Source organism: Haemaphysalis longicornis, unplaced genomic scaffold, assembly GCF_048455015.1.
Source record: "Haemaphysalis longicornis isolate Haplotype H1 unplaced genomic scaffold, Haemaphysalis longicornis Haplotype H1 scaffold_3, whole genome shotgun sequence".
NCBI lineage: Eukaryota > Metazoa > Arthropoda > Arachnida > Ixodida > Ixodidae > Haemaphysalis > Haemaphysalis longicornis.
The window spans coordinates 38,086,918-38,105,283 of NW_027526335.1; the positions used below are offsets into that span (position 1 = coordinate 38,086,918).

The 18,366-nt window shown below is 45.1% G+C and overlaps 1 protein-coding gene across 1 annotated transcript in view; it reads left to right on the forward strand.

The window, feature by feature from the left end:
• LOC144175193 (uncharacterized) overlaps positions 1–18,016 on the forward strand; it is a 41,732-nt gene extending 23,716 nt beyond the window's left edge. The window contains exons 13-17 of the mRNA XM_077704295.1: positions 1,559–1,596; positions 2,084–2,106; positions 6,230–6,334; positions 8,826–9,008; positions 17,771–18,016. Coding sequence (XP_077560421.1) covers positions 1,559–1,596; positions 2,084–2,106; positions 6,230–6,334; positions 8,826–9,008; positions 17,771–18,016 — 595 coding nt within the window. The remainder of the gene's footprint in view (positions 1–1,558; positions 1,597–2,083; positions 2,107–6,229; positions 6,335–8,825; positions 9,009–17,770) is intronic.
• Positions 18,017–18,366: the final 350 nt, after the last annotated feature.

The following is an 18,366-nucleotide window of genomic DNA, read 5'->3' on the forward strand; positions in this document are numbered from 1 at the left end:
AGCTAGCCATTTGGCTTATTTTTTGTCGCGAAGCCAAAATCAACAAAATAGGGTAAAATTTTTTTCGTTCATCGTGCGTGAAGGTTCTACATAATCACTGACAAATTAGTCTTTTTGGAGGTTCAATTTTATAATAAAAAATACAGATTTGAGGAACCTTCTACACTAATATTGCTGCTTTTTTTGCAGCCAGAGGCAACTTTCCAGCCTATTCATGAGCCATGCCAAGCACAAGTGGAACGTTCCTGCTTGGTACACGACGGAACGCTCGCTGAAGTGCGGATCCCCTAGACAGTGGCGCCAGATTTCCCTGTAGTATAAATTATTATGAAACTCTATGGTCCTGGGCCCAATTGTCGCGCCATCTAGCAGGACTGACGGTAAACAAGGCGCTTCTGCGTTCGCTGCTGCCAGAATCAGCATACTAACATTTGCTGAAGTTCACAAAAGACAAAATACAAGTTTGTTTTATTCGAAAGATTTTGTGTTTCGTAGTGTCCCTAGTGCTTGTTCGGGTGTAAATAATGTTTTATTCACTGAGAAAGTAATCAATTAGATAAAATTTTGATTTTCGGCTAAATCGTGTGCTTTCGTGGACTGCAATAACATCACAGGAATCGACCGCTCTGCCGCCGATTGCGAAGCCTCGTTTACCGCTAGTGAACCTAGAGGACGGCACCATACCGTGGCAAGCCCTTTTCTACCTCTGGTTTGTTTTTGACCGTATTTGAACCTGTCTTGTTTATCGTTTCGTGAAACAGTGCTCGCTCGACAAATAAGACACGTTGCGTGCGTCAATCGGCCAGTGTCGTCTGAGACTAACCCAAAGCCCCGCAGTCCTGTGCAGCTAAACCAAACATAGTGCGCGCAGTACCTACAGCAGTACTCATCGGTACTTCAGTGTTTACGTGTGCTTTCGTAACTTCCACTGTTTCGCCCACCATCCTTACTGCTTTGAAAAGAATGTGCCCTAAAGTTAAGCGCAAATAGCTCGTTCGGCAAGCTTATAAGGTATGCCTAATTTACGTTTCCTTTTGCCAGCCTCCTCCAATCGCAGAGCTGGCTGGTATGACATCATAGGTTCTGTTGCGGGAAATGAGCGAGTGGATTGCATGTTCATTCTCTTTTTTCCTAATTACACAACTTATTTGAGCGAAGTTTACCCTAAAAGTGGCGTCCGTATGATTCTAACGAGGATATCTTTTGAATGAACCAAACTTGTGTTTTGTCTTCATGGCTTCTTGAAGGGGATGGTAGTGAAAGTGGATGGGCATGAGGGAGATATGACCGGGCAAGTAAAAGGGGGGGGGGGGGCGTTGCGTGGACTCTGTCATGTACAACTTACGGCCCCGAATGCACGTTCCACTGGCTTCCCTCGCTTAAGTTCCCGCTTTCGGAAGGTAAAACTACTGACCAGAAAACACAGAAGACTGGCTCTGAAGCGTTTGGGCACGCCCGAAGTTCGACTCTAAAGGAATGGAAGGTTTTCGACCTGGTGGTAAAAGCTCATCCGTGCACACTGAGAGCTGCAGTCTCACCGTGACGTTTTCATTTCCAGGAAAATGTGGCCTGACGAATACGCCGTGCCCATAGCACGTGAGTCGTATAAATACGCTATTTTGCTGTGTGCCTTGAATTGGGGGTAAAAGGATGTAAATATAGCAATGTCAAGCCCTGCACGCAAGACACGGGGCGGCAGTTACAGGAAAATACTCGCGCCTTATTATCAGACGGACCCCATTCTGGTGGAGAGGAAAAAGATTACAGAAACGGAAAATAAAGCTTCGCAGCCTCACCGTAAATCGTACGTTATCATAAAATGTTCGCTTAACATACACACGCGACTGCTTAAAATTACCACTCAGATTTTAAAAAATACTTACAAAACATTCTCTGGGTTAGGCACTTGTAAGTTTTAGTTTGAAGATAACTGTTTTATTTTCGCAACTCATTAGCTCCTTCGCTGTTCCTGTTAGAGTTTTGCAAAGATAGCCTCCAAACAGCTAAAGAAAATCGCACAATCCAGACATACAGCCATCTAGAAGAGCTTCGCTTAGTGAACACTAAACTTTTTTACTTTCAGGCGGGCCCCAAGCCACTGCGAAGGTGAGCAAACCAACTTGTCTTTACTCTTACAGTGTAAACAGTTAAAGGGACAGTGAAGGCCACGAGCAAGTTTCTTTAAAACGAAATTCTGGCCCTCCCATATCCATTTTAGCGTTGATTCAGTTCCAAAAGTTCATTAATTACTGTGAAATCGCTAACCAAACGCTTATCAAACCTGACGGAAACAGCCACTGCGGCCGCTGTTTGTGCCACGATAAACCGGAAGCAAGCGAAGTAGCAGTGACGTATAGCGGGATAGAAGCAACCGCATACAACGTTACCACGTAAGAAGCGGTTCGGTCAGTTTCTGTCAAATGAGTCGTGCTTTCCCGAACTACCACTCGCTTTTCAGCTCCGGGCCACTGAGCGAAATATTCTTTCATGGGACCCGGGATCAGTACTTATACCTTGAAACACATATTGCCCTTTTGAGGCCCTTCTGATGGAGGCGAAAACCAAAAAACGCCGTGTTCGAGATTTCGGCACACGTTACAGACCCTCAGGAGGTCAAAATTAATCCGGAGGCCTCCACTACGGCGTGCGTCATCGCCTGGGTAGCGTCGGCGCGCTAATCCTCACATGCAGTAAATCAATCAATAAACATTTTGAGGCCCCGTGAATAATAGCATCGAACCAACCGCTCGTGAGTAGCTCCCGTTCTTCCTCGAAAATCGGTACCGCCGCCCAAAGTATGGACGAGTAGCACCATCCTGCCGCCTCCAGGAAAAACGTTCCGCACACCAGACGTTTTAACCACTTGCGGTGCAAGTTGCGCGGTATCCTCGGTATTCAATGGCGTGGAATGCATGCAGGCAACCAAGTGTGCGCCGCCATATCTGTGGCCAAGCGTGTGTTGCTAGGCGACGTTGTGCGCACGGCCCGCAGATCAGGCACCCCTGTTCTCCTCCATGCAACCATGTGAGTGCGCCGCCACTCGTTACGTCGGGCTCCGCGGGATGGCGGCACTTGTCCGTGCTAGGCACGACTGTGAAACACATCACTGTGTTTCACGTTACGAACTCTTCGCCGAACACAAGGTATTGCGTCGAGTTCACTGTGAATGCGATTAATAACATCTCTGTTGGCGCCACAGTTTAGAATCGGATTGGAACGGAGCAGATGACGCACGCCGGTGTCTTTGTTTTCTTCGGCGTGCGGCCGCAGTGGCCCAGGCTGCGCCGTGTCCGTGGCGCATCGGCCATGTCTCTGGCCGTTTCCAGTGTTGCCAAGCGAAGAAATTGACCGCTAAACTTTTCAACGAATACCGTCTATAGTCAGTGGCGGCGGTAGCTGTATTCACATTTTCGCTATTTTCTACCTTATTTTATGAACAGCTCTCCATTCTCGTATTCTCCTTCGTGTTGTCGGTGTTCTCGTATTCTCGTGTTCTCGTGTTCGTGTTTTCGGTGAGCTAATCTAGCAATCTAGAACAACTTTTATTTTGACTTCATCGTCTCTTTAAGGGCTGTCTCGTCCTGGTCATCACATGGCCGAAAACTCCCAGCATACTGCATGTGTTTATCTGCCTACTGCAAGATGACGCCAAGAAACACAAAAATGGCGTGCGATGTGGACTTTTTTTGGAGCGTGAGCTACACAGGCCGAGGTTGAGCGGTTTCGCGTAGCTCCTGGAGAGCCTTGCTGCGCATACGCGAGGAGCAGTGGCTTCTCACGGCGCACAGCGGGCGCTCCGGTACCGCCACCGCGATTTGATTGGATTGGAATGGATGATAATAAACTGGATTAAGTTGAATTGGACTTGATTGGGTTGGAATGGATTGAATTGGATTGGAAATCATTTCAGCAGCAGGAAGCATGATAATCAAGCTAATCCTAGACAACCAGGAAACCTAAGAATAACCAACTAAAGCTTAGCTCACGCTACATATATCCTGGCATAGCGGAGCTAAGCCACTGCTATTTTTTTAGAGTCGCGCTCGCTGCGAAGTTCAAGTCGCGTACCTCATAAGAGGTGCGGTGTCGCGACGCGCGCCAAGAGAATGCGTCGTATGCTTCCGGTTCCCGTGCGATACAGCAGAGCTTGAAATGGGGCTAGTTGGTTTTTAAATGCAGAGCATTTCAGTAACTCACGATGTCACTTGCGCTGTCCCGTCGTAGTCCACACTGTCGCTGTCCGCACCCCTCCCCTACACTATATAAAACAAAATACTATCCGGCGCCAGGTTTCGATCCCTCGACCCTGCGGGCGGAACGCAATGTACATGGTACTCTACCCACTGCGCCACAGAGCTGACACAGAATGGGACGCTACGGACGCGCCTTATATCGTTGACTCGTTCAAATTACTGCTGACGAGCGCTCTTTCGTCAGCAGTTGCCACAAGTGCAACAACATTAACGTAACGCAAACTACTTAACGTCGTGCGCCCCCGGAAATGCTCTGCATTTGATCGTGCCCCTCGCGAGGGGGGTGTTTATACAGGAACTACTAGCGGACTCCTGGCGCCCTCTTTCTGCCATTGTAGAGACTATGAGGCGGTCTTCGAAGGGCGCCAAATTTGAATTCTACAAAATTTTTACTCGGAACATTGCTGGCGCTAGGCGGGACAAGGACAAAGATTTACACACACAAGTGAAGCCCACTTGTGTGTGTAAATCTTCGTCCTTGTCCCGCCTATCGCCAGCAATGTTTCGAGCAATTAATAGCTTTCACTTTCGTTCAAGTATAGATACTTCAGCTTAACTACCGTAGTTATGCTCAAGTTAAGCACATTGATAAGCTCAATGTAAAATATTTTAGCAACGCCAGTCCCAGTCAATCGCGATTCTACAAATATACATGGGAGCCATGAGAATAAGGCCAATGTATTGTGCTCTGCAAGACGATATGTTCAACAAGGAAATGTCCTCGTTTCGGCCAATCCCATCGTATGAAGGATTAACCAAATCTTCTATCCAAATTTTTTCAGTTATGTTTGATTGTGAGGGAATGGGTTCGTGGGCGAAACGGCTTATCGTTTCTTGTCTTCAATGATGTTCTGAGTTTAGGCGGAAACTACGAGACGGGATTTTTGTTTCGCACTCTGGACCTGCTTGACCAGGCCGAACAGTCTTTCCAACCCCTAAATTGTACTGTCTCACCTAGAAAATAACTTATCTCAGAGGTCATAATTCATGCTTTCTAATTAGAATGACTTAATTTACCTCCAGAACTAGCTAACTGAGCTTAATATTTTTTATCTGTTCGACAAGTGACCATGCTGCCAGAAGAACTGGGCGTAGGTTGGGCACTGCTACAAGCAGTGAATGCTCAAAAGAATCTGTTCGACTGCACTCCCATTTTTCGTACCCGAAAGCATTCAGTGTTTGGGGTTAGAAAGCGGGGTAATGCAATCTGCCTTAAACTCGGCGCTATTTGTATTTATTCTTCCTTATAAAACTTCAACATTGATGCGTGGTTCTCAAGCGGCTACTCGTATTTCGTCCCACCGGCTCACGCTGTGTACCTTACCATTGAGGCTTTCAAGTTCGAAAACACTACGAAGTTTCTGATGCATAGAGAAAACAAATGGAGAATTTGAGCAGTTCTTATGATACATAAATGCCCGAGCTTGACACGTCGGTGAGTCAGTGTGACCGAGTTCAAGGTTTAAACAAAATGTTGCGTAAGTTTTTGCTGCTTCTCACTGCCTCCGTTGCCGCCTTTTCTTGACCCTCACCGCCCCCCCCCCCCCCCCCTTATGGGTTTGTCGCTTGTCTGCCCGTGTGTGCCTCCGTGGGACACCTTCTTTCGCCGCAGCAGGTCACTTCGCACGCTTAGCGGTCTCGCGGTGGACTCACACTTCGTCGTCGACAGTGACCTGCTGCCTCCTGCTGCGCGTTGCTGTCTCACCAAATGATCTAAACGCGGGCGATTCTTCGCGCCTTAGACGGCTTGACTTGACGTGGCACTGCCAATGAGAATTTGCGTGTCGTTAGCCTTGCACGGGCTTCTGACGACGGAGGCGTTCTCAGTAATGCACTTCATGTACGAGCCTGACTGACTAAAAGTGCTGACCTGGCGTAGGCGCGCTGTAGTCCTGTTCGTTACGAGTGTGCAACGACGACAGTGCTTCCCCTTCCCGGAGGGAAATCAAGTACATGTTCTCATATCGCTTGTGCAGGAGGAACAAGAAATGCGGCTGTTGGAGAACGAGGTCAAGGCTGCCCTGCCCGCGACGGCAGCGAATGCCAAGACGCCCAAATCGCTATCGACGGGAGCTGCCGCGGTGCCATCTCCACCACCGCTGGTGGGCGTCAAAGCTTGTTTGATATATACCATAAATGAGTAGCCAGAAGGAAGGGATGTACCAGAGTCAGTACCCCCCGCCCCCCTCCGAAGTTCATGCATGCAGAAGAATTCCGAATATACTGTTTGGGCGAGCGCCGCAGTCTCTCTTTTTCTTATTATTAGTTTTTTAGGTGAGCCCCCCCCCCCCCCCCTAAATATATATACCTTGCGACACCACTGTTGAATCCTGGTGGCTATGATACGCTTTAATGGCGGTAGTTGTTAGGAGGGAAATAACATTACCCTCACCATCATTTTAAAATCAGTCTCCGTCAGCCTCATATTAATTTTGCGACAAGCTGTGAAGACAACGCGACTACTTCACCCGCGCGTCGTAGTACGTTACCCACTGCCGCAATCACTGACCCACAAAACTTTTTATATTCAGCTTGTAATTTGTTGGTCCTAAATGGTGACTGATAGTTTGTGGGCGTTCCTGCTTTTGCCTCTTTATCGGGGCTTTGTAATGCGTAAGCAACGATTGGACTTTTGTACCTTGAAAAGTAACGCCTTCCATGTGCACAAAAATTCGTGAGGCTTTAAGGTATTAGCTGCTTCTCAATTACGTCACAGAATCTTGTTTGCGTGATAGGGGGCCGATGACCTCAGACACCATCAATAAACAGGACTGGCTGATAATGCTGGGGCCTTTGGTACTGTTTTATCGCATCACTTGAAAGCTAACATGCAGTACACACACTCATAACTGTTTTTGTGATGTCTGCTATTGTTGCACGAGTGCCAAATTTGAAGTTTTTTTGTAGCGTGAGCTACACTGGCTTAGGTTGAGCAGTTTCGCGTGGCTCCTGGAGAGCCGTGCTGCGCATGCACGAGGAGCAGTGACGTCACACGGCGCACATAATGTTTCTCACTGCCCGGCGTCTCTCACACACCCCACGCGCCCAGCGTCTTCGCCGACCTCCGTTCCGCATGTGGTGGCCCGTGGCCGGGTGTGGAACCGATGGCTCGTGCGTCGAAGCAACACCGCCGTGGTCCTGTGGAACCAGCGTAGCTCTGGAGCGATTGGTGACGCTGCGCCGGAGCCGCTTGATAAAGATACATGTGTCACATAATGCATATACCGTGTGTGTGGTCCTTGAGGCAGCAGTAAGCATGATAATCAAGGTAATCCTAGACAGCCAGGAAAGCTAAGAATAACCACCTGAACCTTGGCTCACGCTACGTATAACCTGGCATAGCCGAGCTAGGCCACTGCGAATTTTTGTATATTCTGTTTTCTTGGTTAAAAAAAACGTCTTTCATGGCTGGAAGGGAGCTGGGTGAGTTACCAAAGGCTAATTCATTCAAAATGAACCAAGTTGTTTTTGTCTCCATGTCCCCTTTCATCTGATGGCCCTCTTCTCGTAAGCGATGCTTATTATGTCATGAATAAGAATACGATGCGGAATCCTAAACAACTTTTCCTATAAGGGAGAGAATAGTTCACGCCGACTGATGAATTGACAAAGAGTAGTGTGCGTGCGTGCGTGTGGTTGTGTTTTTATGACTTCACCTGTGACCCGTCATGTCCTATGTCATCGTCATTCATAGAAATGATGAGCCAGATTACTTTTTTGTAACGCTGGGAAAGGAAGCGTGCGACCCGTGGCATAAAATCTAGGAAAACCTCTTGGTCAAAGATTTTGTGGATTTGATTTCTGCTGAAAGCTGCAAATACAATGCTTTCATCACTACGCAGGAAAACTCGAAAAATTACCTGCGTTTTTCTACTATTTATTGGTGACAACAAGCCTGATTTATTGTTAAAGGAGCCATGAAGAGAAAATACAACTTCGTTTAGTTTGAAAGAACTAGGATTCAGTATCTCACTCAGCTCCATTACAGCCACTAAAGATGTTTTTTAACGAAAAAAAAGCAAGAAGTATTTAAAAACTTTCAAATTTTGCGCCACAGTGACGTGTTATGAGCAAGAATGACGTCATACGGGCCAACAATAAAACATAATTTTCAGTGCGTTAACTGCCCGTTAGCATTCAAGTGATGCGGTCAAACGGAACTAGAGGCCCCATTACAGGCGTCCAGTCATGTGTCGTCGCGACAGGTCAGTTAGGTGGCCGCGAATCGCATAAACAAGGTTCCGTGACGTCATAGAAAAGTTGCGGGAAATTGGCTAGGGGATCTCCGTTATTTGTTCGAAGATTACGATGATAATGGTATCATTGTTATCGGGACTAAGCAGTCTTTCTAATGAACCCAACTTGTATTTTGTCTTCATGGCTCCTTTAAGTTCGATCAACGGGACGTGACTGCATGAAAAGGGCGGCATCGTGAAAGCGTGCATAGTATTTGCTTTGTCCCTCGCTAGTAGTGCGTAGGTACATTGCCAGCTTTCTCAATTATCGACTTTCGTGGAGAATAATTTGTGACATATTTAGTTACCTAACCTTTTATGCGTACGCATAACGCAGGCGGACGATGCGTTCTTCAAGCGCCTCGAGCTGACCGACAACGCGAGCGGGCTGGAGAACGTACTCCAGGGCCTGGCTGCACGCGGATACGGCATGGAGACTTTTGCCGAAGCCGTCAAGGCTGCGAAAAAGATACACGGTGACTTGGAGCCGCAGGCGCGCGTTGACCGCGTTCGGAACGTCGTAAGAAAACCTCACTGTTGCCGCTTTTAGCATGACACAAATTATGGCGCAAGCTTTCTGAAAACCAAAGCCATTTCGTTAAAACTGCGTTTTGAGAATAATGTAGCCAAGCAAGTCAAGTTTCCGGAACCGCACGGCTAAAACCTGCGAAACTTAGGTTTCCATTTCCTAATTATAAGGCGATGCAAGACACAACACACAACCCGATAAATTAGGTGCGGAGGTGTCGAAGAGAATTATGCGATACCATCAAACGCTTTTATTACGAAGCATGTGGGACTGCGGAAATTGTTCGTTATACACGTCACTTCGTTATATGTGTGGCGCACGTCACGGATCCCTATAAAGTAGATAATTACATTGAGGGAAACTATGTTTGTTTAGATCCCATTTAAACTGAAGGTTGTATTTTTTTCTGCGCAATGGTATGACGTACTTAATGCGAAACTACTGCCGACCTGATACTGTAGAAGTTAATGGCATCCTGCACTGCTGGGTCGGGAGCAACAAAATATATATATTCAGCTCGTCGAACGCCGCTACCGCTTCGCGGGTAGTCATAACGCTTGGCTCCTTTGCATGCATCTCTTCGTGGCTTCTCGCCTGATCATTTGTGGCGTCCCTTTTCTCTATAACGGCCTCCCCGATGTCATCAGCTGTTAGGTCAGAGCAAACAAAGACCTGGTAGTCCACCAAGACGTAATCGTCGGCCACTACAACCGAAGCCGCGTCGCAACACGCACTGTTCGATTTTATCGGGTTTATTGATTCCTGCAGCTCGATGGACGTACTGGATGACTCACGTGTGCGGCGAGGCGTATTCATTATCAAACAATATTTCAGCGATTGAGAACACATAAATTTATTTGTCAAACAGGCAAATTCGCTGTTGTGGCCTTATCTGTATTGGCGTTCACGACAGATAGGAAACATTGGAATCTGTCCAGGCCATAGGGCATGCTCCTTGTACAGGCTATTTCGCAGTAGAGGCGTTCGTTGTAGAGGCGTTAGACTCAAAGTGTACCGATGCAGTCCAGAAGTAAACCAAAGCATTGCTTACCTATTGCATTCTCATTTCAATCAATCAATCAATCAATCAATCAATCAATCAATCAATCAATCAATCAATCAATCAATCAATCAATCAATCAATCAATCAATCAATCAATCAATCAATCAATCAATCAATCAATCAATCAATCAATCAATCAATCAATCAATCAATCAATCAATCAGACAGACAGACAGACAGACAGACAGACAGACAGACAGACAGACAGACAGACAGACAGACAGACAGACAGACAGACAGACAGACAGACAGACAGACAGACAGACAGACAGACAGACAGACAGACAGACAGACAGACAGACAGACAGACAGACAGACAGACAGACAGACAGACAGACAAACAAACAAACAAACAAACAAACAAACAAACAAACAAACAATCAATCAATCAATCAATCAATCAATCAATCAATCAATCAATCAATCAATCAATCAATCAATCAATCAATCAATCAATCAATCAATACATACATACATACATACATACATACATACATACATACATACATACATACATACATACATACATACATACATACATACATACATAAATAAATATTTTTTATCGCGCGCAGGTACACCCGTAGCCTTCGTTCTGGCGCACTTAAGAAAAAGAAATACGACGACACACGCATACATCCAGACGAGGATAACAACAAAATACAAGCGAATAAACTAAAAAAAATCAAACGAGGAAACTGAAGACCATCGAACAAAATCGTTGATTTCGGCACACTAAAGTTGGAACAATCACGAAACAATAAAACGGAGTAATAATAAAAATTCTACAATAAAAACTGGCAGGTATACATAAGTAGGAGCAGTAAAATGAACGCGAGAAAGCAAAATAGAAATGGGGAAATGAAGTTAGATTTAGAATTGGGCGGAACCAAGTCAGGGAGAGACAGAAGTCAAAACGTTCCCACATGTACGACCGAGGGTTTGTAAAACAGGTCAATATTATGGGAGTGGAGACTATATGTTTCTCGAAGGCGGTACAATGGTCAGTGTCGACTGCATGTGTTACTGGTATGAAGTATAGGAGACTTCCGGCTAAGTTTTGACTGTACTCTAATGTTAACCTTTGCAAGCAATTCGGAAGGTTAAGATAAATGCTCAGAAGTGTTGGTTTTCGGAAGTCGCGTTTCGAAACTTCTAAAACAATAAAAACGTCATTTTCGTGCGGCCCTGACGACATGCCTTCTGCAGTACTGAATGCCTTTGGTGACATCCTTGTTCCAGCCTTGACGTGCATATTTCTAACTGCTTTCAAGACTGGCAAGTTTCCCTCTCGGTGGAAGAATGCAAGGGTTTTTCTTGCATTGAATTCAGGTTAAAAACTGAACCCCACGAAGTACCGACAGATATTCTATGTGCTGCTTCGAAACTGTTTGAGTCCATACTGCATAAACTACTCACATTCACTATAACAACCATATTAATACCTGAACAGCATGGCATTTTGGCGGGGCGATCGATCACTACCAACCTCACCAACTTTATGCTGCATGCTTAGTAAGCTGTGCAAGGGAGAAGCCAACGTGATGTCGTCTACTTTGGTTTGAGCAAGGTTTTGGATTTCGTCTGCCATGAGCTTGGATTCAAAAAACTGTTTCAGCTTCATATATATAAAACCATCCCGCATATTTCTTATATGAAATTGTTTATGTGATAGGTAATGTTCCGTGCGTGTAATAGGGCAATCTTCTCTTTCTTATGAGGCCACCAGTGGTGTCCTTGAGGGCTCAGTTCTCGGGCCATTTCCCAGTATTTAATGATTGGTGTTTTCTGTTTTTAGCACATGATGTAAAAATATTTAAAACTGTTTCGAACACTGCCAGCTGTTCCGATCTCCAGAGAGCAGGTAATCTTGTCCTATTCGCATTGGTGCTCATCCAACAAACTCCTTCTCAGCGCATATAAAATTATGGTAATGACATACCCTATAAAAACTGACATGTTGTTCTCCTAGAGAATCAACGGTGAATTACTATGACGTGTAATGACCTAAGCGCTAATTTCCACAGTAAACTGAGCTTCTCTCCAGTTATCCCGGTAATTAATCGGGGAGACCTTTGGTCGTTTGGCGTTGTGTGTCGAGTGCCAAAGGAGTTCAAGAAGCCGAATGACCAAGTTGCACACAACTATATGTCGTCCCCAGCTTGAGTATGCACCTGCAGTCTGGAATAGCACGTGCAAAACAAAGCGTATGCTTATCGAAAGGGTCCAAAGTGAGTTTACATCTACCTTTAAGCATCGCTTTGGCGATAGTAGTAATTACAACCTTGGATCACCCTCTTCATTGCCGCAATCATGCCTATCCAACTTCCAAGCGGCATAAGGCGGATATTCTCTTCCTCTTTAAAATTATTAACGGCATAGTGGTGAGCTGTTGTAGCTGTTGTGGTGAGCTGCTGCAACATCTTCCTCTTTACGTATCGCAACAATTGACCAAGAAACATGCTACCGTTCACAATCTCAATGTCTGCGTGTCTTGGGCTGTGTTTTACAAGTGCAGTGCACGTACAATCGGTACTCAGATTACCTAGATTTAATGATTGCCCTACTCTGTTTCGCAAACATGTCTGCGAGTTTGGATTGACGTAAACGTCAACTTTAGTTATTCTGTATTTGTCTTTTATCTCTGTGTTTATTGATGACTCATTCTGTGACTTCAGCATAAGCTATGCTTTCGTTTTATTATTTTTATTCCCTTTGTAATTGTCTCTTTTATTTGAGTACTTGAGTCAGATATGCCTCACTGTTAGGCAATTACCTGGGTGTATGAATAGGGTGCTTTTAAGTCTGCGCGTTTCTGTGTTGTCAAAATGTGTAGTTGTCTTCCTGTGTAACCTCTGCTATTACCCTCATATTTTTCTTTGTGAGATATCTACATCATGTTTAGTGCATGTTTGTTTCCGTGCGCCAGCACAAAGGCCCCCCTCTGTTCTCGGGCACGCGAATTATTGATTTATTGACTAATATTATCATATTGATATTATTACATTATATTATTATACTGATTATAGCGATATTTAAAACGCAGATGAGTCTTTATGGGTTGAAATTTCTCTCTCCAGAAACTGAACAACTTCTAGTTGGTGTTTTTTCATTACCCTTGATGTAGCTGCTGACGCGTTCAATCAATTAATCTCCTCCATTGAACAGGTGCTTATGACTCATTGCAACCGCAAGGTCCTCCTCCTTAGAGATTTTAGGGCTCCTGGCGCTCAGTGGAGGCAGCTACCCTGTTCCCACTATAACCACCACAATTAACAGAGGGTAATAGGTTACTAGATTTCTCGTCTTTCGCTTCTATGGTACAGCGTAATCACATACCAAACTGCAGTGGAAACTTTCTGGACCTGCGTTTTCCGAACTTTGATGGCGTTAGTGTGTCGCGCTTTGATTGTTCTTCAGTAACACCCGACAGATTCCATCCTCCTCTTTCTATTTCCTGTTGCCTCCCTTCAATGCTCCACCGTTCCGTAAGTTCCAGTAGCACGCCACCTCGTTACGCTTTGGACCGGGGAGATTACGTAGGGCTGTATGGCTACTTCTCTGCTGCCCCTTGGTCGACAGTCATTCACCTCTCCGATGTCAATGAACAAGTTGACCGTTTTACTGAGATTCTGCTTTTGGGTATGAAGAAATACATCCCGCAATATTTACCAAAGAAGTTAAAGTTCCCACACTGGTTTTCTTCTGAACTGCTTGATGCCCTGAAACTCAAAAAACGTGCGCACAGAAAGATGAAGCGCTTTGGTGCGAACCAGGTTGTTCAGAAATTCCGGCGCCGACGTGCCCTATGCAAAATATTGCCCAGGCGTGATCATACTTGGTAGCTGACATCAATAGAAGCTAAAGCAACTCATCAGCTGGAAGCCTTCTGGAAGTACAACTATTCTAGATGTAGTGCAACTAAAAAATGTATTCGTCTACTAGCCTCCAGGGGCGATGGGGTTGTTGAAGTGGCCGACTGATTTGCTAGTAAATTTTATTTTGAGGGGGCTTAGCGGTGGTAGTGATAACAGCAACGTCGCTTGTCACCAGGGCGGGAACTCCGGTTGTTTGTAACTGGACAAAAAGATCGTCCGGACCAGCATCAAGCGGCAAACCTTTCGCTTTCTTGTGGGCATGATGGTATTCCTGCTGCAAGTCTAAAAACATGTGAAAAAATGTTCGTTTCTATGTTCACTTCAATATTTTAATAACTGTCGCCGGTCTGCCACGTTCCCTCGCTCATGGTAAATCTCTCGGGTATTCCCTGTTTTTAAGTCAGGCCCAAAAACGAATGCCATAAACTACACACCTGTCACGCTCCTATGTTCTGCCTCTAAAATATCCGAGTTCTCTTCATACGGCCTTGTCTTTCTCACTCAAACACGTCCTGATTCCTAATCAGAACGGCTTTATGCAAGGTCGTTCAACTTCCGCAAACCTCGTGTGCTTCATGGAAGAGGCTGTCCAAGTAATCATTGGTACAAGCCAGCTTGATGTGGTCTACTGTGGCATGAGCAAGGCCTTTGATGTAATCAAATACTCGTTACTGCTTGCCAAGCTCATTCTGCTGGATATCCACGCTTCTTTGGTGGGTCTTATACGTTCCTGTCTCCAAGAGCGATTTTGCTATGTAAATGTTAATAGTCAAACATCGTTTAGATACAAAGATACTAGTAGTGGGCCCCAGGGCTCTGTTCTGGGCCCCTTCTTCTTCCGTTTTCATTAATGGAGTTCTGCCATTCACAATTGTTTTTTGTTGCATGCTGATGATATGAAAATCTTTAGAAAAGTGCGTAATGTTCAGGACTGTAATTCTCTTCAGGATCATATGGTGTTATTTCATCGTTGGTGCACGAAAACGATCTATATTTGAACCCCGTAAGAACCAAAAAATGCCTCCTGTAATAGAAAACTTCAACAGTTGCAATATTGTTATGAAATTGCAAGCACTGCACTGCCGAGGGTGACCGAAATTCGGGACTTGGGAGCACTATGATTCTTCTCTGACTTTCTCTTCCCACGTTACACAAATTACCCGATGGTCTCTTCCATGTCTGGGTGCTGTTTGCGGGTATGCTCAAAAGTTTAGAGGTCCTCTTAATTTTTTAAATTTGTATACGGCTGTCTGCTTACCTCTTCTCTAATACGGTACTGTTTCCTGGATTGGAATTTTCAAGTCCAATAGTGGCCGTATAGAAGTTTAAAATAAGTTCCTTTCAATCTTTAAGCACCGTTTCCGTCATGTGCAAGAAGACGAAAACGGCAGCATGTCTTTTCTGAATAGTATTCGTCCCTTTGGTGTGGACGAATGCGAGCTGATAATATCTTTCTTTATAAACTTCTTTATGGTGATATTTTGTGCGGCGACTTGGTTACACTTATCAATGTCAACTTGCCGAAAAATTTCCGAACTTTTCGAACTTTCAGAACAGATGCTTTAAGTAGACGACGCTCGTCCATCTGCAGAATACAATGTGCATATAATGAATATATTCCAAAAGTCTTGGTATATACCAGAGGTCTTTTACTTAGCTCTCTAATGACTTGAAAACTGTTGTAGTTTAAGTGCGTTTATGCCATTCCAAATTGATGGGCTGCATTTATGATATAAAAACCATGTTCTTGCTTGTTTGTTTTCACTTTATCTGGTTTTGTGTTGCTTGAATTTCTCTCAGTTTGAGTGCCAATGCTTATAACGCAGAATGCTTTTCATTCATTTTGGAACTTCCTAACATTTTGTCACAAAACCTCCGTTTTATACATATTGTTACGATGACCTTCAGACTTTTCGGGGTGAGCTGAGGGTTTATTTACAAAGCCTGGGTTAGGACCGTCGCTGAGCGTGGTATCCGAACCTTGAATACCCCAAAAAGCACCGCATTCTCTTTTTCGTCGCCCCGGTGTTTCCGCCGGTGGGATTTGCCTTTGATACGTCCAAACCATCTACCGCAAACACCATTGAACCAGTTCTGTAGCGTTACAATATATTCTCTCTGCCATGTTCATTGAGTATTTGCTTGTATATTTCCTATTTTTCCCGTTCCTTGAACGTTTCGCTTGCCGAGTGTCACGAATTTAAACACCAGCCTTATTTTCTTTTTTGCTTCTTTGCTTTCTGAGATTTTCGTAACTATTTTTACTTTGTTTCTGTCAGAAATATGGATTTAGTGTGCTGTGTCGTCTTAATTTTATGTTTTGCATGTGGTGCACCAGCACCCCAGACCCCAGGGTTGTTCCTGGGCACCGAAAATAAAGGTTGATTTATTGATTGATTGATTGATTGATTGACCGACCGACCGACCGACCGACCGACCGACCGACCGACCGACCGATTGATTGATTGATTGATTGATTGATTGATTGATTGATTGATTGATTGATTGATTGATTGATTGATTGATTGATTGATTGATTGATTGATTGGTTGATTATACCATCTTTATTTTTACTTAGAGCGACCTTCCCGACCCAGGAAGCTCGTTTCATGCCGCTAAATGTTACTTCTATCATTCTTCATTCCATGGCCCGCTGAGCCAACCCAAGTTTGCTTTCAAGTTCTTTAGTAAGGCGCCAAGTCTCCGCTCTAGATATCATCCCTAACAGGGCGCATTGGTTGTATATTTTTTTATTCGGGTATTCAGGCAATAAATGGCCCCCTGAGAAAAAAAAAGAACGGTGTTGGCGTTGGTGTCGATGTGTGTAGCAGCCAAACGGCTTCTAAACGACGTCTGCGTGAAGAGTTCTATAGCTCTGGCTTTAACACGGCAGTCGGGGAAGTGTTCGTCTAAGCCAGTTCACCACGGATGAGGTATTGCGACCAGAAGAACACAGCCAAGCTAGACAACAGACGGGCAATGAAAACCGCCATCGTCCTCAACTCGGCCAATGCAAGTCAACAGGAATGAGTAGCGGCGCAACGCGTTATAGACAGATCGAAGTCATTCGAGAATTCAGAACTGAGAGTCGATATCCAATCAATCAGGTCATGGCCAGTCGATAGAGGTCATAGAGAGTCGATGGGCAATGTCTCAGGCTTTAAAATGAACATTAAGAACTTCACATTATTGACCCCTGAGAAGTTCTTGGGTTACCTCGGACCTTTGAAGCTTAGAGAACGAGCTCCATCTTGATTCCGCCTACACCATACCTGTAGCAACAGTCCGAGTTCAATGAAGGGAAAACGGTGGCATGACATCCATCGTTTTGGCTCTGTTTGAGCGGTACGAAACAGTACCAACTTGCCCAAAAGGCACTTTCTCTGACTTAAACATAGTGTTTCAAATTGCATCTCGTTATCGGCAGGCAGCGGTAAATTACAGGCTATGTTTGGTGATGCTCTGCGCCTTACGATTGAGCGTTGAAGATGATGAAAGCATTCGCAAACAGGCGCACAGATGGTACGTTAACTCCGGACGTTTAGCGAATGGGAAGCCCAAATGGTCTACAGTGCTGAGCTAACCGTATTACCAAAATCCGATGACCCAATCACAAACTAATAGAAACAAAATCAACATCACATTGGGTACAATCAGAATTTTTGTAGATTTGAACTGCGGCTGATTGAATTGTGTACTTTGCATTTGTATCGAAGAAAGTTTCGCGTTTTGATGATCTTTCTTCCATTAAAGGGGCGTTAGATTGTTTTTTTAACTCGTTCACTAGTTCTTGCTGTTTTCTTCGGACGCAGTACCAGATCGTGAAGGGGGCATTCGAGAGTGAGCGCGAGCGCAAGGACAAGCTCGGGGCCCAACTGTCGACTGCCGCCGACGAGGCGACTCGACAGGAGCTGCGGCAGTCCTACGAAGCTTCGGAGTTGCGGCTCAAGGGTCTGAACCTGGTGCTCCTCTACTACGCGTCGGGCCTCAAGCACCTCTACGAAGAGCATGACGAAGGCTCCGAACGAACCGAGGGAAACGTCGCACCGGCCACCTGAGCAGCAGCTGCAGCAGTGACGACTTCTTGTTGCTACTCTTTTTTTACTGCAGTTCATCGGGAAACACTTCCAATCAACAGAGTGCACGAGAAAAAGCAAGACGTTAGCTGATGTTGTACATACGTATTTCGGACGTTCACTGTGAATTCCTTGTAGCAATGCCGACACTCGCTTGTCTTCGCCAAATGAATTGATAACCACGTGATACCACGAACGGGAATTTTATTGCCATTCAGCTGTGCAAACATTAATGCTTCTTCACACATGTGCTGCAGAAAGGCTGGAGCCATATATAAATTGGATCGTGTGTTATGCTTTCGAGTATAACTCTAACTTAGGGTCAATGCAGC